The sequence below is a fragment of the Strix uralensis genome, chromosome 9, assembly GCF_047716275.1.
Source record: "Strix uralensis isolate ZFMK-TIS-50842 chromosome 9, bStrUra1, whole genome shotgun sequence".
Lineage (NCBI taxonomy): Eukaryota > Metazoa > Chordata > Aves > Strigiformes > Strigidae > Strix > Strix uralensis.
Window position 1 is genome coordinate 15101705 of NC_133980.1, and position 23528 is coordinate 15125232.

Genomic DNA, 23528 nt, shown 5'->3' on the forward strand with positions numbered 1-23528 from the left:
CCTGGACACAGTCCTGCTTATTCACCTGCAACAGCTGCTGTGTTTCCCCCCACCACACACAACCACATTCCCCCCAACATGCTCCTGCACAGCTCACAGCCTGGGAAGATCCCAAGGCTTGGTGTCTATCAAGACAGCCACTTGCAATGATTTCCTCTTCCATGAGGCAGCCCAGCATCTACACCGTCCTGCAGCAAGGAGCTCCACAGATCACTGCACTCGCTCTTTTAAACCCACCTCTCACCAACTTTGATGCCCCCCAGTTCTTGTACAAACATCCACCTCGCACAGCTCATGGCTTCCCAGACCATACTGTAATCCCCTCAGCCAGCCCTCTCCCAGACCGGAGGGTCCCAGTCAGCCAGGTTTGTCCTCTACAGAAGCCACTGCTCTTCTCTGAACATCTGTCAGGTTTTTTCCAAAGGACCATGTTGATATGCCATAAATTTCAGCAATATAGTCCTGCTCTGTTCTCCTTCCTTGTAGCTCCTCACCTGTGTTTAGTCACACAGAAACTTACCCACTTCTCCCACTGCTGCTTAGTTCCCTTAGGAGCCCCTGATGAATAACCTTATCAAAAACACCTGCAGAACAAGCTCCTGAGTTTTCAGTCAGCATGTCCCCAGGTGTGTCTTCACAGTAGAGTACCACCCAGCTCCTACTTCTCTTCTCCACTGCCTCTTGTAAGCACTGCAACCAGTGACCTTAATAATTTAGTCATATCTCACCTCACCAATTCCAATAGTGATAATTAGGTCAAGTATTTCCTCACCAAATATCTTCTCCCAAATATTTTCCAACACGTTCACTTTCACACCCAGATTCCTAACACCAGAATAAACCAGACAGGGAACTGGCTCTCTTCCCCTTCTCGGTCCCGTACTTCCAATGTATTTAGAACAGGCTGAGGGTGGGCCAAACAGAATTTGCGTCTCTCCCTGGCTGTTAGCTAGACACCTTCTGATGGCTCTTGCTGTCTGCTCTCAGAGCCTTCTGCAAGCACACGAGTCACCTCTGGGATGGAGAAGACACCAAAGCAGAAGAGAGGCTGGGCACAAGGAGGAACCATCCTGTTAAGCTGCTTTCCTGGAGATCTCCAAGCCTAATTCTATACATATGCTTGTAAGAGATCCCATTAGTGGAATTAAACATTGCAGTCACGCTCCATCCTGCTCTGCACTCTTCCCTCCACTGCCCGTGTGAAGACACAGAGCCACGTCAGCACAAGCAGGGGGTCTGTCTTCGCTGGCAGTCCCTCTCTGGGCAGACATCCCAGCCATAGCTCTGCTCAGCTGCACCCCACCAGCTTTGGGGGAGCAGAGCTGCGTTCCTCTCCCTGGAGACCCAGAGATGTACCAGGATTAACGAGTTAGTGCTTTGGCAGCGCCTGGAAGATGCAGCATGCTGTACAAGGGCTAACCTCATGCACGGCATGAGCACCCCATGCTCATCTCCCCCCTCCTTTGTCAGGGCTTCTGCCTTCAGGCTGGGCCGGTCAGTGAGAGGGAAACCCTGAGTGCTCCCCCACATGCTGCCAGGCAGGGAAGAAGACCGTGTTCAGAGATGATGCTACCCCCAGGAAGACTGCCAGCTGTTCCTACTAGCCAGGAAACCCTGCTGCCTCCAGCTTGTCAAATACCATCTTCAGTCAAGTTCTGCTAAACACCCTCACTCCACGTGAGGTATGGTACCTCCAGACAAGCTTCAGAGACTCCCCTGAGCTAACAGACTCCACTCCTCTGTCCAAGTTGGCAGAGGTAAGCCACAAAGCTGCTCCTCTGTCCTGTCCTGTTTTCTCTCTGCTCCTTCTCTTCTCCCACGGGGTCATCCTGCTGCAGCACGGTCAGCAAAACCAATGGAGTCAAACACCAACGGCAGTTTTCAAAGCTCTGCCCAAGCTGCTGGACGCTAATGTCTCTCCCTCGACCCACCAGCTGCTGCAGACATCCAGTTGCTAAACTAATTCTCCCTGAAAACTACAAGGATGTGGGGCAAGAATTCCCTGGGGAGCCCATAGCTTCCCCAGGCTGCCCGCCTCTGCCACCCCAGCTCCTCCTCCCCTCGCCAGTGGCGGCACCAGGAGCCTGTCCCGTGATCTTGCCTGCCAAGCAGACCTGCCCAGACATTACTCCTTCACGTGTCCGTAAGGAGGGCGATAAAAAGCTTGCTGGGTCCTTTTAAGTTACACGACTAAAATGACAAATGATTAGAGGGATCAAAGCCAGTCAGGAAGTGAGAGGCCACCTCTGGATGGGCATACTGAAAAGGAAAGTAAAAAGGTCTGAGTCCTTGTCCCCCTTCCTCCTCCCAGCACTGTTCTGCATGTCCCAAGACCATTTTATGCTGGCATCGTCCTCATCCTGGCAGCTCCTCCTAAGCCTGAACCCTGCTCGTCCTCTCTCTGTGTAACTTTCCCATCACTTCTCCCTTGTGGAACCATTGCGATGCATCAAGCCCTCCTCCAGCTCCTCAGGCCTGGCCACACCACATTAAAACAAGATTTATGAGCCTCAAGCACAGACAAGAGTTATGCAGTCTGCACTTCTGCACACTGCATACCAAGTCCCCAGCTGGTTTAAATCAGATTAACTCCACTGATGTAAGACATTTAAAGCAAGAGAGTACCATGATTTACACTAGCTAAGAAGCTGTTATATTACAGTTTGGCAGTTGCAGGTTTTAGATCTGAAGTTTTTTGGGCAAGGGTCCCAAGCAACAGTGAAAGACAGAGCATCTGAGTGGCAAAACCCATTTATTCTCAGTGCAATACACACGCAGTCAGCACGTGTTCCACAAAAGTCTTTTTTTTTTTTAAAAAAAATAACCCTGGCGTTCAGTTTTCAGTGCCATCAGTCTGCAAAGTCAGTGCCCCATCACAACCCCAAGGCTCCAAACAAATCACTGAGTCATGATGCCATGGAAATGCCTCCCTTCAGAAAATGATAAATTTGGGAAACTAAAGCCAGGCAACTTTAATGCAAAGGCTGCTAGCTGTTGAAAAAAAACCTATAGACTGATTAATACAAATGCAAACAAACATCCATGAGTTTAATATTCAGATCAGAGCCTTCATTTCTGCTGGAGGATGCTTAAACTTCCAATCAAATCTGGCTTCCACAAAAAAGTGGTGCTAACACTGTGGAGCCAGATGTGCCTGCAGAAGTGCGCAAAAAGACACAGCATTCAGGGCAGGTGAAACGGCACAGAAATGCACCAGGAAAAACGCCAATATTGCCTGAAAAGGATTAGTCCTTTCTCCTCCAACTTAGCCAAATGGCTTCTTCATGCCAGTAGAGGCTGGTTTGTCAGAGCCAGGAGAATGGCAGGAGCCCCGTGCCATGGCCATGCCACCTGCAAGCCTATGAGCAGGCAGCAGAGCTGCTGCCTTCCCTGCTGCCTCCCGTCCAGTGCCGGCTGTTCAGGGAAGGGGCTGGGGAGCCCTGCCAGCCCCATAAATCACCAGGCACCCACCGCAGTAAATCTGACCTCCCCTGCAAGGGAAATATAAATCAGCTTTACTAGCAGCTTCTGAAACAAAAACTAAGCTCATGAAACTGTAAAAATGCCTCTTTAAACATCCTGTGCCCCAGACCACTGAAAGCCCCGTCAGGCTGAGGGACAGCAAACAAGCTTTCCAAGAGACAAGACAACTCGTGGGTTGACAAACTGAGAAAAGGCATTTCAGGCTGCGCAGCTTCTTGCTGGCAGGCGGCACGACATGGATATATCTTTAGCACACGGTAAAGACAGGGTAGGGAATCGGGAGGAGTGAATTAGCCAGCATTAATACTGTCATTTGTATGCAGCATACTTCAAAGCACTCGCCATGCAGACATCACCAGACACACAAAAAAATTACCCAAGTCTAATGGAGAGCGAAGTACAGCACATTCACTGGAGCCCAGGGAGCAATGATTGGCAGGGGTTGGATGGGACCCTCGGGGCCACCTCGCCCCACAGCCCCCCGGGGGGATGAAGCAAGCCACCTCCCTGCCTGCCCGCACAAATTAAACACCACTGCCCGGCTGTTTAAGGAGCATGGGATGGCTGTGCCAGGAGGATGGGGCAAGTCCAGAGGAAGCCTTACGAACCAATGCTGAGGCAGGAGCTACTGGGCAAAGTCAAACTGGGACAGGGCTCAGCAGGGGCACAGGGGAGTGGCACACATTCACATCCCAGCAAGAGCATGACTGAGCCTGGGATCCATAGTAGGCAGACTGGAGGCAATATTATGGCTGGGCAGAGGCTCCAGATGCCGAGGGAGCTGCTGGTGCTGGCGGTGCTAGCCACGGGAACAGCTATTTCAGCAACACACACGTGGGAAAAGACCACCACCGCATGCCATCCACAAACAGCTTCAAGAAGCTGGACATCTCCTCCTGGGGCACGTGTATGGTCAGGCAGGACCACAGGGCTCCCTGCCACCACGCCACCTGCACCCTGCTGTGGCTCAGGGAGGGCACGTGGCCAGCCCCGGAAGGGACGCGGCCATCATCGGTGCATCAGGCCAGCGAGGCAGCTGGCTGGGAGAGCCCAGGGACCAGTGCTAAGAAGGGATGGGCAGGGCTGGGGGAGCTCCAGGGAAGGGGTTTGGAGCCCAGGGATGCAACACCCTCCTCGTGCGACCAGTCCAAGGCTAGAGAGCATGCTGGTCCTAGGAGAAGCAGCCGTGCGCAGCCGGGAAGGAAAGAATGGCATCAATTGAGCCAAGCCCTTTCTGCCAGCTGCCTTGTTTTCCTGCAGATTTATTGTTGTCCCTGCACTCAATAACAGCAGAGCAAAGGCACAATAAGGAAACTTAAGTGATCAGTGGCTGCTAATCAGCAGTGCTTTCCAAGAGCTCCCTGAAGCCAAGAGGAAAGGCTCGACAGCCACTCTCTGCTGATGCTGGTTAGCACACAGCTGCACCATAAGCATGTGGTACCTCTTTCTGCTGACACCACAAGGCAAAGGGGGGCTGTAAACACACACAGGGCAAGCACGCTTGCTCCTGTCTCACCTCTCCAACCATTTCAGGGCATGAGGGCAGGCCAGCTGCCGTGCGGCATGGATAACCTCCCACCACTCACACCAGGAGACCTGGATGGGCGCACTCTTGGACTGCAGGGTCTGTCATTCTGCAGGAAGGAGCAGAAGACCAGGATCCCACCCCAAAAGTATATTAACTTTTTTTGCATTTCAAATAGCACCAGATAACATCTCCATGCAGAAGAACAAGAGAGCCTGTGCTGCTGGAGGTGGCTGCTGCGGCAGCGCGGCGGTGGCTTACCTTTGGGCATGATGCGATGCATTGCAACCGACAAGAAGAAGATTGAGTCGCTGTAGTAGGTTCCTGATCCAGCGCTGAAGTGTTTCTGCATGGCTTCGACGATTGGAAACAGCTTTTCTGTCAGCTCATTCACATCATGGACTATTACCTGGGAGAGACACCAGAAACACCACTGAGCCACCGCCTCTGGGGACTGGCCCAGCGCTGGCAGCCTTTGCTCAGCCTGCACCTGCACGGGTGAGGGGGGGAGGTTGTTAAAGCACAAATACTGCTGGTGGCACTGCCACTGCACAAAGGGGCCCAACTGCCCCGGCCCCTGCACGCTCCCCTGCCATGAGAGCCCGCTAAGTATGGCAGGGAAAGGAGGGAAGGATTTTTACAGCCATTTCATAACTGTGAGATGGGCAGACTTGAATCCACTCACACAATCAAGTGTTTTCAATATTCTGTGTTTTTTTTCTGGTCTGTTTCCACTGCCTAGTGCAACCATGTATCTGGTCTCCCATATGGAGCCCATCAGAAGAGATGACGGTTTGCTCCAGGATCTGGCACCCTGCCGTTTTGAGGCAATCCAGACCACGTCACTTACCCTGAGGACCAAGACTCGCTCCCTGCTACAGAGGCGGGCTGCGACAGGGCCAGGGACGCAGCCCGGATTTCCTGAGCCTCAGCCCGGTGTGGAGGCAAGCTCTGCAGCACGTCCCGCTGGGGCTGGAGGGGGAAGGGGAGGACAGGCCACAGCATGCCAATGAAAATCCAAACATCAGGAGCTGCAGCAGAGCTGAGCAACTTCTCTAGATGGACCTCAGCCTGCTTGTGCTGGAGCTTTGCTGGCGCTCTGCACTCCTCAGCCCTCCTGGAGCCCATGCACCAGCATCGGTCCTGGCCCGCCTGCGCAGGTTGTGGCTACAGGCCAGAAACAGGAGCAATGGCAAATGTACCTTGTCAGCTACTGAAATTTTACAAGCTTATAATTAATTTTGGTCAAAGTCCGAGGAACAGGAACTTTCAGGCAGCCTGATGCTCATTATACACACAGAAGGACACAGGTCACTGAATCACACAAGATAACCAGAGGGATTTTCAGGGTAATTAAGAGAGACAAGGGACGTGACCCCAGTGCGGATAAAGGGGAGTGCAGGAATTCCAGTGTGGAGACTCAAGGTCGCGCCGCCTTCTTCAGGCCAGGGAAAGCAGGAAGAGCCCTGCAGGAACTGAAGGCCAGCGAGGACACAATTTTGCAGCAGTACTTGAATTTTGGAAAGGGGAGCCTATAGCCCTTGTTTGAGGGATACCGAGACACTTTCCCGAGCTGGTCTTGCCTTCAGCAGGCAACTCAGCCCCATGATCTCCACAGTCCCTTCCAAACTAAGCTGTTCAATGGTGCTATTGTTTTATCCTTTTCCCTATTGAAACTTCATCTGCTTAAGAACAAGGAGACCTGCACTATATACTTAGAAGTGCAGGATGGACCATTTGCTTTTTATTTAAAAAAAACCCAAACAACCAGCCTAAACCAAGTCAAGAACTTCAGAGGAAAAGGCGTCTCTGGAGCCCAAGCTGGTGCAATGACCATCCTCTCTATGGGATGCCCAAGGGGCTGCTTTGACACCCAGCAAGGCTGGCACAGAGGTGGAGGCAGTGAGCAGTGTGGAGCTTCTTCCTCCCACACCTTCTTGCAGAAAACATTACCCAGAGCAAAGTGCCCTCATATCAGAGCCGAGCTCACCAGAGCCGGGGAGCCGCTTGTGGGACCCACAGTACACCCAAGGCAAGGTGATGGGCCCATCCTGACCCCGGGCACGATGGCCGAGCCCATAGTGGGCTACCACTGGAGGGCAGCCACAGTGGAGTCCCCACTGCCACCCTCCTGGGAAGGGCACCCCAAACACCCATCCTTGCCCATTGGTCCTTGCTGTCAGCTGGGCACTGTACAAGAGCCCTCACGCAGGCTCTGTGGCCAGCACGTCCCTCAGCGGGGTGGCCACGCTGCTGGCGTCCCGGCTGCTGGGCTCGGGGCCAAGCGCCTGCAGGACAGCAGGAAAAACACAGAACAACATGTACCAGGAAAGTGCATTGGGAGAGCTCATCAGCAGCCACACCTGGCTTTAGATAGCACAGCATATTCCCCAAGACACCGCAGGCGAGGAAACTCTGCTACCAGTAACATTACGGCAGCATCTCGCCCCAGCCCTGGCAGGCTTTGCCATCGCGGTTAGCACTGGCAGCACCGCAGGAGCGGGTGGGAGAGCAGCACGGCTACAGGGAGCAGATCAGCGGCAGCACCACATGCTGCTGCCAGCAGCAATCCCAGGTGACTGAACACAGCAAACCATCGCTACTCTCCGGGTGCAAAGACACTGACCGCCTGCGCATGGAGCTGAGCAGCACCAGCACCACTGGGATGCGCAATGCTCTCCTCCCAGCCCAGCTTGATGGGGGCAGCTTCGGGGTCTGGCTGGACTGGAGAAGCATGGAGGAGAAATACAGCACCTGTAACCACCCTTCTGCACCCAGCAAAGGCAGCCTGAGGTCTGCACAGCACATAGGAAACAGCTGAGCAGAGGGAAAAAAAGTCAAACCGATTCCAGTCACCTCTGAAATGAGCAGAGTGCCAAAAGGGGCCACCAGTGGACAAAAATCATGGGAAAAATACTCCTGAAAACTCCAGACACAGCATCATCCGCCCTCCCTCCCCTGCCAAGGAAAACAGGAAAATGTGTGTCTTTTGCCCACTCTTTGGTTAGGCACTTCTGCAAAGCAAACTCCTGAGCAGCTGAATCTTCCTTCCGCAGCCACAGGCTGGCCAGCCTCTCCAGGACTGCAAGGGCTTCTCCTCTCCACGCTGCTGACTTTAGCACAGCTTGTTGATCTGCTGCTAATTTTGTACTTTGTTATTTATTTGTGTAGCAGCTTTCAGTAAATCCCCATAGCTAAATCTGATGTTTGTTGAGGACATTAAGAAAAGTAAGTTCCAGGGGTTTCCCGTGCAAGCACAATTTTGTAAACACATGTCCCACACCGAAAAAAGACCCTTTCAACTGATTCACTACGAAAAAACAACCCACATTTTGTTTCTCTTTAACTTTCCCTCCTTCTCGTGCTGGGTATCTTTGCAGCTCTCCTGTAAGCGCGGGGTCACGGCACCTCAGTTACATTCACCCCGGCACGTCTTTGCGCAGCACCGGCCCCACAGAGGAGTCAGCGTTTGGCAGCATCCTCCATGGCGCTGATCTAAACAAGCAACCAGGAAGAGCAACAAGCAGAGCATGCAGTTAATTTTATTCTCAGAGGGGAACGGAATAAATAAGTGATATGAATCAGCACAAGGAGTCAGCACGCAGCCCAGAGTTGCAGGAAACGGGGTGAGTCGGGGCTCTTTGTAAGCACAGTATCGGCCGCTCAGACATGCCTGGGCTTGCTCCCGCGCACTTCCCGCTCGCTGGGAAGCAGGAGAGGCTGCAAAGATCACCCTGGAACCCACAGGACAGGACGCGCTCTCTGCAACTGCAAGCATAAAAGCCCTGGTAAAAGCCCAGGAAAAAAAGCCCATAAAAGCCCATAAACCCCGCAAGCTGGGGCGCAGAGGTCAAGGCATGGCCGGGAAGGCCAGGCCCTGGCTGGGTGCTGGTGTGCGGGGTGGTGCTCAGCCCTGGCACGGCTGCCCACGCGTGCTTCCCGGCCAACTCCCTCTGTCCCCGCCGCTCTCCACCCCGCGCCAAAAAGCCACGCAGGCACCACATGGCGGAGCACCAGCTCCATCTGCCGCTCAGTCGGCACGCTGCGCTCCCAGCTCCACATCTGGGACACATCTGTACAGGCACTGTGGGCCCGCTGACGCCATGCAACGACTGTCCCGTGACTGGGACAGCCCCGGCCTGCCCTGCCCTGCCAGCAGGGAGGGTCCCGTGCCTAAGCTGCTCCCACACACCCCACCACGGTGCGTCCCAACCTCTGCTCTCCCCTCCGCACGCTGCCTGGGCAGGCTGCCGCCTGCTCCTTCACTCTCCAGATTTTGAAAGTTCCTGGATTTGCTTAGGGAGAGACGAGAGCTGGCCCATGACCTTCCCCAAGGGCTGGGATCCAGGTCTGATTCCTGGGCTTCAGTCTAACAGAGGACCCAAATGATTTCAGCTCTGCTGGGAGGGGAGGGCAAGGAAAGCTCCAAAAGCAGAGCCCAAATCACATCCTCATGAAGTAAAGTTGAGGGTGTTTATCAATCCTGCCTTGGCCTCGTCTCTGGGAAAACTGCTCTAGGAAAACTGCATGAGGACCTCTGGAGAGTGTTCTGGGGATGCCCCAAGGAGCAGGAAAGGAGAAGTCTCAGGATGGAGATCGGTTACTGCTGGAGCTACCTGAGCATCAGGATCAACCGCCTTCGATGTTTTAGCAGCACCAAGGGTCCAGGTTAGGGCAATGTTTCCTGCTGATAGAGGCGGAATGGGGTAGGCTACAGCAGGAATAAAGAGGTGCTGTCACTTGTTGGTGTATCACACGCTACCACAGTATTAGTGGTGAGGCTGTATGCTTGAGAAACAGGCAACAGCCTCTGCTCTGTACTAGGAACTCTACCTAAAAACAGGTAAGTGGATAGATCAGAAGGGTAGTGCCAACCACAGGCCAGCTAACGGAGCCAGGACATGTCAGGTTGTGCCGGCAGAGAGGGAAGCAGCTGCCTGGCTGCGCAGATCCCAGTGAGATCCCACCTGAGCCCTCCAGACCATGCGGCTCGCTTACACCCAAGAGATCAGTTCTGGTGCAAGACCTACTCACCGAGCCGTGAGCCAGGCGTTACTGCGAGTCCACAGCGCCTACAGAGGCCCACCCTGCAACAGACACCTCACTGCACACCCCCACCTCATGCAACACTGAACTTGCAAGCCCGCATCCCCCTGGAGAACTGCTGGCCAAGCTGCCCGCAGAGGAGTCTGGTTTCTGAGAAGAGCAGACAGCAGTCGGACAGCCACAGGCACAGAGGGGTGGCTGCCAGGGATCTGCAGGCTGTGGTGGCTCGGGGGTCCTCCCACTCCAGGGGACAGGACAGAACAAACCGCAGCTAGGCTGTGGCACTGCACTGTCACGGGGCACCGCCAGCCCACCCCGCTGCAGCAGGGAGGGATGCTCCTGAGGTGGCTGTGCACACCCTCCCCGCCCGAGAGCCCAGCACGGCCAGCACTGAGCAGGTTACCCACCGCAGATACTGACCTGACTGAGCGCTAGTAAAGGGCTGTTTGAGGAAAAGGAGAGGGAGGATTATTTATCAACAAGTGATCTGTATGAACAACACTAATGTTACACCCCTAGTTACATCTCAGCAGAGTTCAGCCAACGTTAAGTATCTCACAGATAAGAAGTTAAAAGTTACAGAAGTAGAGGACGATTATAAGCAACACTCTGCGGCAGCACCTCAGGACAGGAGAGTCACGTTACCTGGAGTCTCAACTTAATACTCCTCCAGTTTTCAGACACCTGTTGAATGCGAAGGAAAGCCTGACTTTGCATGGACTGCACTGACTACAGTTTTGGGAGGCAGAACCATTCCTCTGGCAGGTAGTAGGACGAACATTCACACATGGAAGCGTTCCCACCTTTGCCAGCTCTCCACTCCTTTTTCAAGAGCCACGAGCAGCAGAGCAACAGCCTTTTCTGATCACAGTCCTGCAGGACCTCTTGGGAAACCATCTCCACATGAGCGCACGTGGTCCTCGTGCCGAGGCGCTGAACCGGGACCAACGACAGGGCCTCTGGAAGAGGAGCAGCTTCGCTCTGAGCCACTGCTCTCCTCCAGCAGAGGGGTTTCCCAGAGGTGCTCCCAGGCCACGCAGCCACCAGCCCTGGGTGAGAAAATCCGAGGACACCTGGAGCTGGCAGCAGCAGGGAGCGCAGGGCCTCAGCTCACACAGAACGAGCCCTTGGCCAGGTTCGTGAGGCTGGGGAGAGGCGCAGCCTTCTCCCGCACAGCGGGGAAGCAAGGACCCTCTGCGGGAGCTGCAGCAAGGGCCCTCCGCTGAGAAAGTTTCATTTCAGGAGACCGGGGCTCCCCGCGCCTTGCGGGAAGATTCACCGCCCCCGGGCGGCAACGCCTGGCGGGAAGGGAGGAGCCCGGGGAGACGCTCGGGGCGCAGCGCACCCCCGCGCCCAGGACACCCCGCCGGGACAGCGCCCGGCGCCCCGCTCCGCGCCCGCGCAAGCCCCGCGTCCGCACCTGGTGCCGGAAGGCGGCGCCGCGCAGCAGGTCGCGCAGCAGCCCGAGGCCGATGTCCCTGCTGGCGCCCTCGGTGACGAGATGGAGGTGCAGCGCGTCGCCGGCGTGCAGCCGGCCGTGCCGCAGCAGGGAGCGGAGGGACGCCTGCCCCTTGGCGCGCAGCGCCGGGCTCCGCTCCGCCTTGGTGAACATCAGCAGGAGGTGCAGGTCGCGGCCCCCCGCCGCCGCCGGCTCCCCGGCGCCGCGCAGGGGGTGGCGGTGTGCCGGGGCGGGCGGCGTGGCGCGGAGGCGGCGGGTGGCGCTGGAGAAGGTCTCTCCGCCGCCGCCCAGGTAGTAGAAGGCGCAGACGGCCACGGCGGCGGCCAGCGCCAGGGCGCAGGGCTGCGAGCGCGCCCAGCCCCGGGCCGCGCGGCCCATCGCCGCCATGACGGGGCGGGGCCGCCGCCTGACCCCGGCCCGCCCCCCAGAGAGCGAGGCCGGGCCCAGCGTGGAACGGTTTAATGGCGGCGGGGAGGGCAGGGGAAGGGGGCTCGCTCCGTTACAACGACAGGCCGCAGAAACACACGTGCAAGTTTCGGATACAAGGGGCACAGGCTCATCAAAGGCGAAGGAGGGCCGGCTATACATTCTGTACAGCTTTAGGGGGGGGAAGAGGTCACAGGAGAACACGAGCATTTGGCTGCTGGAATGCTTAAAACCCACCAAGTACAGAGGGAGAGGTGGATAAAGAAATAAAAGTTCATCGTTTCAGACGGAGTAACCTCTCTGCTTGAGGAAACGATCAAAACATGGAAAATCTGGGGTCCTAAGAGAAATATGAGTGGGATTTTTTTCCTCCCCTCTCCTCTCCTTCCATAGGAAGAGAAACAAGAAAATACTGTATGCAGAAAGATAAAGCAGGCATCTGAAAGGCGACACACCAAAGTGGTACATTCATTGCCTTTCTGGAGTTGTCCCCGTTTCAAAAATGTGCTTTTGTACAGACAGTGCAGCAAGACATTTTGGCTGTCGGGCTACACAAACAGGCCGCGTAAACTAACTTAGGAAAATGTCCATCCAATGGGCAGAGGTGGGAGTCTGCAAAACTGACTCAAAATACTTTCGGTGTATTAAATCAGAATAACCAGCTCAGTCCTTTTGACAATGTAAAAGCATTGTGTCCTTAGTACTTACACTTTATTTGTAATTCTATCAAATGGTCTTTTCATAGTCACTGTGTCATTTGAGATTCTCATGGTCAAAAAGCAGAGTTACCATCCACACTTTAAAACAATGGCTGCGGAGAAGTACCAAAGTCCTGGAAATGTCACAGCCAACCCTATGCTTATTCTAGTTCTCACCTTTTTTTCTTTAGTGCTCCAAAGTTTTTGCTCTATTGAGGAGAGCTCTAATAACTTGGACAACATGTGTGTACTGATGTCATACTGCAAAACAGGAGAAACATCCTCTTGTATGGGGATTTGCTGACAGCAGTTGGAAGGTCTGGTTGCATTTTCTAAAACTATTTCAGCTCAATATATAAACAGGTAAAATACAAAACCCCCCAGAGTGAAAAATGCAGTATTAACACAGGATCCTTTAACACACTAACATTAGAAGCCACAAAAGGTAAAATTCAAAGCTTCTGAAATCAGTGGAAAGATTGCCACCGATTTCAGTGACTTCTTGGATTAGGTCCTAATTGGTAAGGAGGCTGGAGTGCACAATGTACTAATGAACAACTGAAACATGCCTTCAGACTGCAGTATGTGCCATTTCGGAAAGCAAAGACAGACTTGTACCATCTAACACCTTCACCCAAATTTATGGGAATAAATTCCAGCATGTCTAATATAATTCAGTAGCATAATTCAGTATGATAATTCAGAAATTTAAGTTGACATGCACTGTACTGACATTAACATAAAATATGAAACCTTATGAACAATCAAAACAATACAGACCACTAAGGAGACACCACTGACATCATTTTAATCAACATGCAACATAATTAAATTACACCTCTGAAATCAAGATGCATTAGAACATATGTTGAGCTCCTCGACATCTGTCTTTCCAAGAGACTTTTGGAACACATGATCTAACTCTGGCTAGGAAAATGATAATTTTCCTAAGCTATAATTTTCAAAGGGCTATCTAGTAAATTACTAAAAAACCATGTGAAAGCTGATTTTAAACTGTGTTAGGAATCTACTGCTTTGTACCTCTCTGGTTAAGATCTACTATGTTTCATACCTACAGAGGAAACATGAACTGAAATTGAAGCTTTCCATTATCTGGTACAGAGTAGAAGATGTTAACCCACAATGGAGCCTTACTATCTACTATTCTAGTTATACTCAAATTCATATCGTAATAAAAATGGAAGCTCCCTAATATTACTGAGCAGAAGATTAGCACTTGAGTCAGAACTTGATATGGAATCCAGATCCTCAGAGCCCTGGCGATAACTGTATTACCACGGGCTGAATCTTGCCACTTACAGAGGCCCTGAAGCACTGAGTGCCTGCCAGTGTCTGGTAGGACTAAGCCCTCAATACATTTCATGTAACTTAATGGCATATTCATTTTGGCCAATGAGCAACATACAAACATACATATTGCACCTGACCTGAAAAAAAGGTTTAACTGAATGCAGTTTATACTGGACATCCTACAGTACCTAAAAGGACTGGGGAACGGGGCTGCAGGATCACAAGTGACATACCGACTCCCTGAACCATTAAAACTTCAGATCTCCTGACAGGAGTAATACAGCCTGTGGATCAGGTATGTTATCAGTCCTTTAGCATAAACAGACTGTTAGTGCTTCCCAGGCAGAGAAGAGTCAGGAATGCAGCACATGCACATGGATCTGCAGAACTACAGGTAAGAAACTCTTTTTGTCTATGGGAAGTCCTCCTGCAAAATTTGTCACAGAGATTTTTGTGGCTAAGAAGAAAAATACCAGTGGAGATTTGAAATAAGTGTCTGGGACATTTTTCCAGCAGCATGGACTGAGATAGTGATTATGCCATTAAGCTTTATGTAGCTTTATGTTACAGACAATCACACTATATACTGCCTGTCATGTGGGATGCAAAAGACAAATCTTTATAAAAACCTATGTCTAAAGTGTATACTATACATAGTCATATCTTACATTGTCCCACCTGTACACTGGGAATTTTACTTGCTCTAAGATCTACTGAAACATCCACTGCTGTTAAATACTGCAGATTAGGAAGTATATTATCATTTCATAGAGAGCTATTTAGAAAACAACTTAATAGAAAAATACTGCTTACAGGTGATATTCCTAAATTTATTATTATCCAGACTAAATGCACTCCTTAAATGGGGAGAATCTGCTTTTCCCAGCATAATTAGACCACACATGAAGCAAGAACTGTTTTGTGAGATTCTTCTGCTTGGAAAAAGAATCTATTGGATGATTCCAAATGCTATTAACTTTGCAGCAATAATCATCCAGATTTTATGCATCATTATACATTTGATGCCAAATTATAAATATTTGAAATACTTTGTTAAAATTTAACGTGCCAGAAAGTTTAATTTTACCATGGTTCACAGAATTTTTTTATCCGATTTTGCTCATCTTAGCCAGCTTGGGGAAAAGCCAATTAATTTCCTAAATATATTTAAACAGCAGGTTAACATAATGCCATGGCTATTAGGATTATTAAAAACCTCACATTGATACTATGTTACCTAAAAATTCTCCTTAAGTTGTCCATAGGGCAGACAAAGCATAAATTGCATCTGCTGGTTTGGGGTTTTAGGTGATCACTATCTAGGTATTTGATAACTTGACACAGAAGCATGTATCTACAGACACCATTTATGCATGCACATCACCAGAGTGGAGAGCACTATAGAATAAAGCAAATTGTGTTGCTGCCCTCAGAATACAGCTGGAGACTACACTCATTCATTACTTATCAAAAATGTGCAGTGAAATTCCTAGGTTTTCTTGTGCACACCTTAGTTTAGACAACACGTATACATCCTCATCTTTGCAGATTATATAAGGGATACTGCTTCCTGATATAAAGGACTGACTGCCCTCAATTTAGGGTGGCTGCATTACATATGAGATTTTATATATTCAGTTTAGGGCTAGTCATGAGAACAGCAAAAAGAAAAGGTAACAAACAGCCTTCGTATGACTGTTCTACACAAACTCCATTGGCTCAATATTTACTTTCCTGTCTCAAATTTCAAGTTTTGATGTCAAAATACTACAAACAAATTCCACATCATGTCCAGAAGGATTAAGTTTATTTTTCATGAAAGGTTCCACGAGCTCATTTAAAAGTATACTTGCTGCACAGAATGTTTAATTTAAGAGAACAAAAAGGAAAATAGACTGCTCTTAGAAGTTTGGTCCTCCAGGATATATACCTATTGTGACTGACCCGCAGTCACTAGCATAAAGGCCAGCCTGGTGTTAAAGCATCCACTGTGAAAGAGCTTGCAAAAAAGCAGGAGTTACCATGTTTTGTTATTAAGAGCCTACCTCTAACCAGAGTCAGCATAGGAGCAAGAGAATCTGTTAAGTTACAGGCCCACAAATAGAAGGGCAACTCACTAAGTCATTACCTGATTTCCCTTCCGAACAGTCCCAGAAAATGCAACCCAGACCTTTTTGTCAGAGGCACATTCTTTATGGCAATAGGGAGACAGATGGCAGTAGGTGATACTAAATAGCAAAGCTGGTCTGATCATCCTGCCATCAGGAGTCTGCAACGCATACAGCTACGCTCTGCTAACTTTATGTACAAACCACAGACAAACTTTGTACTTGCTAACAGGTACTATTTTTATACTGAGCTAGCAGGTATTCCTTTTTTTAAACATTTTCTTCAGCTGCTGAGGTATATGTACTGTGGAACATAAAACAACTCATACATTTCCCCAGCTGCCACAATCTAAAGCTACATTAGAGTGGTCATTTTATCCAAACTATCTAACAAAATGCGTATAATTCATTCTGTTAAAGTAAAAAAGACTTGCACTATAAGGATCAGGTTCTTTTCCTTCTTGACACTTAAGACTTCTGGGAATCTGACTGCTGGAAACGGTTTAGCTTCTCTGGATTATTTGATGCCATTTGAGAAAAGTCACGAAAAATGTCCTGATAAAGTTCATCTCCTAGGTAGAAAAGAAAAGGGAAACAGTTTTAAACATCTGTGATAGTTAACATCACCCACCATTGCACAAACATCCTACTGTGCTACCAATTACTGTATAACACTTATATATAAAGATTGCTTATAGATGGAATGATGCTGATGTGAACTCTCTGGGACTGTTTACTTGCATGCACGTTCTGTAGAAGCAAATTAAACAAAGCCAAACTATACCTGAAATAGTACCTCACAGGCAGCCACACAGAGGAAAGTTCAGAGTTAGAAAGGAAAAATGAAAGCATTTTAAAGCAACGTAAAAAGAAAAATGTTTATTAGCTATTAAAGAATAAAATCCTTGTTTTTGCAAGGAAGTGCTAACCAGGATTCTCTTCAGAAAAGTAGAATTATGGCATAAGTAAAGATTCACTTGGAAACAGAGGTCAGAAGTCTTATAGCCAGACAGAACTCTCCATGAAAGAAACAATCAACAAGCAATAGTATAAAAAAAAGCAATCCTAACTAGAGAATTATTGTTCATAAATCCTTTTGGTCTATTACTTCAGCAAATATAAAAATTTCTACATGCATTACTAAACATCCATTACATCTTTTAGTTTTACCTATAAGAGTGATGATACTTTCCTTAAACATATTTTATTTGGTTTCTTAATCTTCACTCTTTGTGCTTCAATACAACCCGACTACTAGAACATATTCCAAAATGAGAGATGGCAGCAATTTCCACCAGGCCCGTTTCCCTCCCCCTCCCTGTCTACACAGGAAAACACATTCAGGAATGATTACTTCTTGACCCATTGCCAAGTCATTCTTTTGCCACTAAAATGGACACTTTCACGTTCTTTCATCTGCTGCAGCATTTTGGGCCTTAAGTTCAGGTTTCATTTTAAAACATTAACCATACCCTATTGCCTTCAAAAGGAACTAAGTGGATAAAACGTTTGGTCTGGTCAGGAACTATGCAGCCATCCAAATTTCACTGTCTTTCCAACACAGATGACCTCCCAGGACACAGGGTCCCAGCACTACTGTTCCTTGCTGACACCCTGATTAATAGCATGACAAAGAAATCAACCCAAAATCTCTGTCATGTATGTTGACTGTGAAGACTTTTTTTTTTCCCAATATGGTTATGGAAGAAAAGTATTATTCCACCACTTTTTTTTCCCAAAGAGCTGTTTTAAAAAGGATATTTTGTGTTTAAAAGTTTGCACTACAGTGAAGAGTTACACTGTTTTGTTTTCCCATCTTTTAATGCACATTTCCAATATCAGAACTATTATTCTTTTGGAGATGCCATTCATTTGAAAACACTTTCAGAAGTGATAACTGACCTTCCAGAAATGTTTAACATGCATGGCATGTGGGTTTATATAAAAAAATGTAGTGACACAATTCTTCCCAGACTTTAAAAGATAAGTACATTCAATACTGCTCTCCTAGGAAAGGTCAGTTCTAGTGAAATTCCCTTTTGGTTTTCAGGTTTAGTTTCAAGCATATTCTAGAGATGCAGTAGGCACAGAACACATTTTATTGTAACAGTTCCTGATAACTGCTTGCACTGGGAGATAAGCACAGCATGAAGGGAATTGTAATATTCACCAAAAGAACAGCTATGAAGAGCACAAATCGAAATCAAGCTTGTATAATAAAAGCCATTGTGTTTTTAATACAGAACTGGGTTCCACTGGTGAACTAATACTGTAGTTCAAGTTGCCATATTTGGTTCTTTCAAATTAGCTTGAAAGAAAAAACAAAAAGCTATTTTTGCAAGATACATTGTGGCTCTGTTTTTGGCTCTAATACATAACAAAAATATTACATACAAAAATAGACTAAAATAAAGTGCCCCTTTAGTTTATATGCTGCATTAAAATACCTAATACTGTAAACCTTAATTATTTTAAAATCCTACTTTAAAATTGAATTCTGGAAATTTCCTTTCCAAGCAATGTTTTCCCTAAAGTGCAGATTTTATGTACAAAAATACTATAACACTGCTTTACCATTTAACACCAGAGTAACTCAAAAGGCACACATCATACATTCAAGAAAAGATAGGAAGAAAAAGTAGCAATACTAATATCAAGTAGTTAGCAGACATACTGTAGCACCAGAAGACGAGCACTCGAGTTTATACAAGAAACAGTACAATGGTGCATATGGCTTCTACCACCAGAAATGAACTTTTTGTGGAACAAGCGAATTTCAGCTAGTTCCCAATCTAAGAATATTTTGGAAAACCAACTGTACCTTACAAAGCAACATATACATTCTCTCAGTAGCTAAAACCATCTGGGTATATTTAATTACAAACACTGATGCCATTAGCTACATTAGTAATTGTTTATCAACTGCGTTACTAGAGCAGAGAAATAGGCAGTTGGCTTCACTCTGATGACAGCAAACTCATACATCGATATTTACCCTCACATAGCTCCCAAAGTAAACACAGTTGTCTTGAAAACCCTTATTTTCTTCCAGAGTCATAATTTTGGAACAGAGGAGTTCTAAAATAAGGGCAGCGCAGATAATTTAACATGTATATGCAGTGAAAGAGACCTGCTTCCTCTATGACCATGTAAAGGTATCATACCTTGCAACAGAGACAGGTTTTGTGCTTACACTTACACATTTACATAACCCTTCTAGCAGACACTAACATTTAAAACACTCCAAATATTTACTTCAACTTTTAAGAGAGACTTCAGCAAGTAAAGAATCAAGGAGAGCAGAGCTATGCTATCCAAAGGTACAAGAAGGTCTGCTGGCTGGGACACTCTGCTACAGCTCGCAGCCTGAATTTCAAAAATTATTCTAAGGATACCCTCCCCTTGATTTTGGGCAAGTTCTATCTACCGTGGCAGCTCTACTTTCCATTGTCAATCTCGCCTGTTTACAAGGATCAGAAATACCTGTAAAATATCTGGATCAGATTGTATCAAGTTCAGTCTCTAGATTCTACTGTAATACAAACTGATAAAAAGGCCAAGATATTTTCAATGAAAGACTTGGACAGCTTTTTATTTCACCTACCCAATTGAAGAATATGTCTAAAAAATATATTTTAAACAAAATGTCAGGGAAAACAGTCTCTCCCATCTTCAGTTTAAACACATTGATATTTTCGTGTCAGCAGGGCCTATATTTGTTATGAATGAAACATTTCACTAAACATTTGTGATGTTTAGTAACCAACTGAGGCTTTTTGTACAAACTATAGAAACATATTTTCTGGTTTATAATAATTTTGGGTTTGTGACAGGTCTAAGTGATCTAAAAATATTCATTTATGATTTAGCACAGAGCTTTTGAATCAAAATACCTACCTCCCTTAAAACAAAGGCATTTTACTACTTGAAACTGATAGTTATTTTTTTTACCTCTTAAAATAAAAAAATGAGGAGCCTCAAAAATACTTTTTACCTGTTACCTTCAGCCTGTCAGCAAAGTAGTATGCATTATACCAGAAAACAGCTTTACATTCAATATGGCCAACTGGCAATAGACTTCATATACATGGCCTGCTGCATTTTCTGAGTGGGGAATTCTTCCTCATTTAAGCTCATAATTAAGTATATACTTCTAGATTATCAGTTGCTCTGCCAAAGAAAGCATTTGAATGTCTGAGTGCCTTTAATTTGCATTTCCTAGAAGATTTATTTAAAAATAAATTTGAAAAACATCTATTCTTAGGGAGAAAATAAATAAGTTGGATTTATTTAATAGAGTTCATCTAGGATATTGACGTAAGACCTAATGTTGCCCCTTGAGTATATTCCAGCCCCAGTCTGGTAAAAGACATAAGCACATGATCCTTATGAATCAGTGGAAAATAGGTAAGTGGTTTATATAGGAGTAAGCCAAGAGTACTCAGCACTCAACCTTAAAAATAAGGTTTGCCTTTCACTACTGCCAGGTATAGCAGCATATTTTTAGCTGTCTAACTTGACAATCAAGTGTGCCTTCATTATTGATATTTGCATGAGATTAAATTAGGTTCCTATGGAAGCATACCATAATAGAAGAAATGGCTTGCATAAATATCACATCAGAACATAGTGTAAATTGGGACTGAGTGCCTGAGAATAAAGTTGCACACATTCATTAAATATAATTTGTTACTTTCTTGTACCAGTTGGCTCAAATGTCTGCCAATTCTTTTTTTTTTTTTTAAATCAAATGGTAAGATACTAAGCATACAAAAATACATACTTAAAAATGACTGTTTCATTTCTTATATGTATCTTAAATAAATTTTAAAAATAAAATTTAAGGAAATAATACTTTCCTATTTCTGTCTGGAGTTATTTTGAAATATTTGATGTACATTTTTACATTGGTGTGCAAGCATTTTTTCTTAAAAAAGAAAAAAAAGAGGACCATTCCACAGGAAGGAGAATGGTATACTGTAATAAGATGAACTCCTCAACTGTCTCTGAGCAACCTGGCTTAGAAGGCTGCTATTAATGCCAGGTACATCCTAACATTACATGAATTTCAATGGAACATCAATAGGAGAAAACTGTGGACAACTACCAGCAAAACAGGTTGGTAATGGCTGTAGTAACATACACTACTATAATAATGTACTTTAAACACTCTCCTTTTAGGTCCCCTAAATACTCTAACAAAGTCACACCAGTGAATTTCAATGAAGCTTTAACATGTGCCGATTGTTTATAAAAAACATTATTGTATGAAGCTATGTTAAGTTTCCCTCAGATCCTAAGAATCTAACTGTAAACTGATAAATTCCTGAATACACTTCTTATACTGCATTTCAGTATGGTTATTAGTAGAGTATTGACCTGGCTGTCCATAGAGGCCTTCTGATTCGCGCATTTCTTCATTCATCCTTGCTAAACGCAACCTATGATTTAGGAAACAAAAAGAACAATGTCATCTTTAAAGCACTAAAAAAAGACTGCAATTCAAGACATACAATGCATTCCTGAACCTCACACCAGTGAGGTCATCTATGGATAGGGGACTCCGATTTTTCTTTGCCTCTCCCTGTTTTTATGTAAAGGAATTTTGACATTTCTTATATTTTTAACTTGAAACAGAATAGGAAAACCTAGTTACCTAGTCAAAAAACAGAACGTACAACTTACAATGTTACAATATCTGCATTTGCAGCTTCTACTGCTATACTCAATGGATCTTTCCCATCTTCATCAGTGGCATGCTGGTTTGCTCCTCGTTTTAGGAATAAACACACTTGTCTGTTTAGAAAAAAGCATTTAAGAATAATTTTCACAACAATAAAGGAAAAAAAGCAAATAAATTCAAGCTGGATGCAATATATTTGGCTTAAATTGCCAAAAGTCTCTTGAATGTATCAAAACAGTGCTGTTCATCTAGAACAGCTAGGACCTTACCACAGCAGTGAATTAAATCTTTCATTATTTAATCCACATTAGAAAGATAGCCTAACTCAAATCACACTAGTGCAGCAAGGAGCTGAACCCTTTAGAAGCAAGACTCTACCTTCCTCTATCATCTTAGGTTGTAGAACCAAAAACCCTCATCCCTTTTACCATGACAGACAAGAATCACTGAGCAGGATAAATCAATACAGGAAAGAATATAGTTCACAGGTGCCTGATTTACCCAATAGAAACAGATCTCATTTCTCTCTGCTAGTATAATTCTTCATCTTTATAAACAGGCCATACTGACTACGTTTATGTCTTAAACTCTCCTAAGCTGTTGCACTCTATTTAGAATTCATGCATGCAAAGAGTTTGGGCACCACCAATCAGATTCTTACGTCCTCCTTTGACTTGAGCTGGTACAGGGTTTCAGTTAATAGCCATGATTCCAAAACTCAATGTAATGCAGTACATTTTGAGATGAGATACACTCTCAGTGCAACACACAGGTGGGATGAGTCAGAAAAAGCCTTGGCCCTCACACACCACTACTTCTCCTATTTGTGTCATATTTGTTAAGAAAACAAGAAAAAGCTCATGAGTCTTCACCAAAAGTTCATGCTATTTGAAAGCATTATTAAATACATGTTTTTACAAAATGGACCAAAGTGCGTTTATAGGTGTGTGTTTTGCTAGCGGACAAGACTACTAATTCAAAATGTTATTTCCTCTCTCACCACAAAAGTTTAAGAAAAACCTAGATCACCTGAAATATATTAAAATGCCAGAATATTTAGGGAGATAAAGAAGCTTCACATTAACAACTACAGTAGAGGATGGCCATTTACAAATTCTGGAGCAGTGAGTTACCCAGTGTGCCCTAGAACTGTGGCGTGGTGCAGGGGTCCTCTTCCCTTCATGTCCCTGATGTTCACATTGGCCCCATTCTGCAGCAAAAATTCACAAGTAACCAACGAACCCTACGGAATAAAAGCAAAGAAACAATTCAGCACCAGATCTCTAGAATAAGAGCCAAACCTGTTCTGCCTTCTCACCACTGAGTCATGTAGCAAAGGAAACAAAAGGGATTTGCTTCCATATCAAATTTAAACTCTATGAGGTTATATAATTCCAAACAAAGCACTGACAGGAAAAAAAAAGCGTTCAGAAACAACTTTGAGAGAATACTGTAAAGACAACTTCAGCAGCACATTATCATTCATTAGTGAAGCAAGCAGTTCAAAAGGAACAGTGACACAGAAATATCCCTATTATTCTCCTTCCCCTCCTCCCACATCAGTCGGTGCTGTATATCACATACCCCTCGCACTGCCTGAATGAGCGGTGTTGCTCTGTTTTCTTCTACGTTGACCCAGTTTACTTCAGCTCCATGGGCCAATGCTTCTGCCATATCAGGAAGATTCTTCTCAAAGGCAGCTCGATACAGCTGCAATCCTGGACTAGGCTGTTTGGAGTCACAGAACACGGAAGACTCTTGCTTGTCTCCTTCTGAAAAGAAAAAAAAA

The 23528-nt window shown here is 46.5% G+C and overlaps 2 protein-coding genes across 7 annotated transcripts in view; both read right to left on the reverse strand.

Annotated features, from left to right (window-relative positions):
• Positions 1–11913, reverse strand: part of XXYLT1 (xyloside xylosyltransferase 1) — a 37196-nt gene extending 25283 nt beyond the window's left edge. The window contains exons 1-2 of one of the 3 annotated variants that reach the window (XM_074877488.1): positions 11475–11913; positions 5270–5417 (exon numbers count right to left, since the gene is read on the reverse strand). In XM_074877488.1, the coding sequence (XP_074733589.1) occupies positions 5270–5417; positions 11475–11900 (574 nt within the window). In that variant the 5' untranslated portion in view covers positions 11901–11913. The other 2 variants (XM_074877490.1, XM_074877489.1) reach the window with 2 other exon arrangements.
• Positions 11914–13423: 1510 nt separating this feature from the next.
• ACAP2 (ArfGAP with coiled-coil, ankyrin repeat and PH domains 2) overlaps positions 13424–23528 on the reverse strand; it is a 67532-nt gene continuing 57427 nt past the window's right edge. For all 4 annotated transcript variants that reach the window (XM_074877494.1, XM_074877492.1, XM_074877493.1 and 1 more), the window contains 5 exons: positions 23324–23511; positions 22873–22982; positions 21742–21852; positions 21436–21497; positions 13424–16628 (listed from right to left, as the gene is read on the reverse strand). In XM_074877494.1, coding sequence (XP_074733595.1) covers positions 16525–16628; positions 21436–21497; positions 21742–21852; positions 22873–22982; positions 23324–23511 — 575 coding nt within the window. In that variant the 3' untranslated portion in view covers positions 13424–16524. The remainder of the gene's footprint in view (positions 16629–21435; positions 21498–21741; positions 21853–22872; positions 22983–23323; positions 23512–23528) is intronic.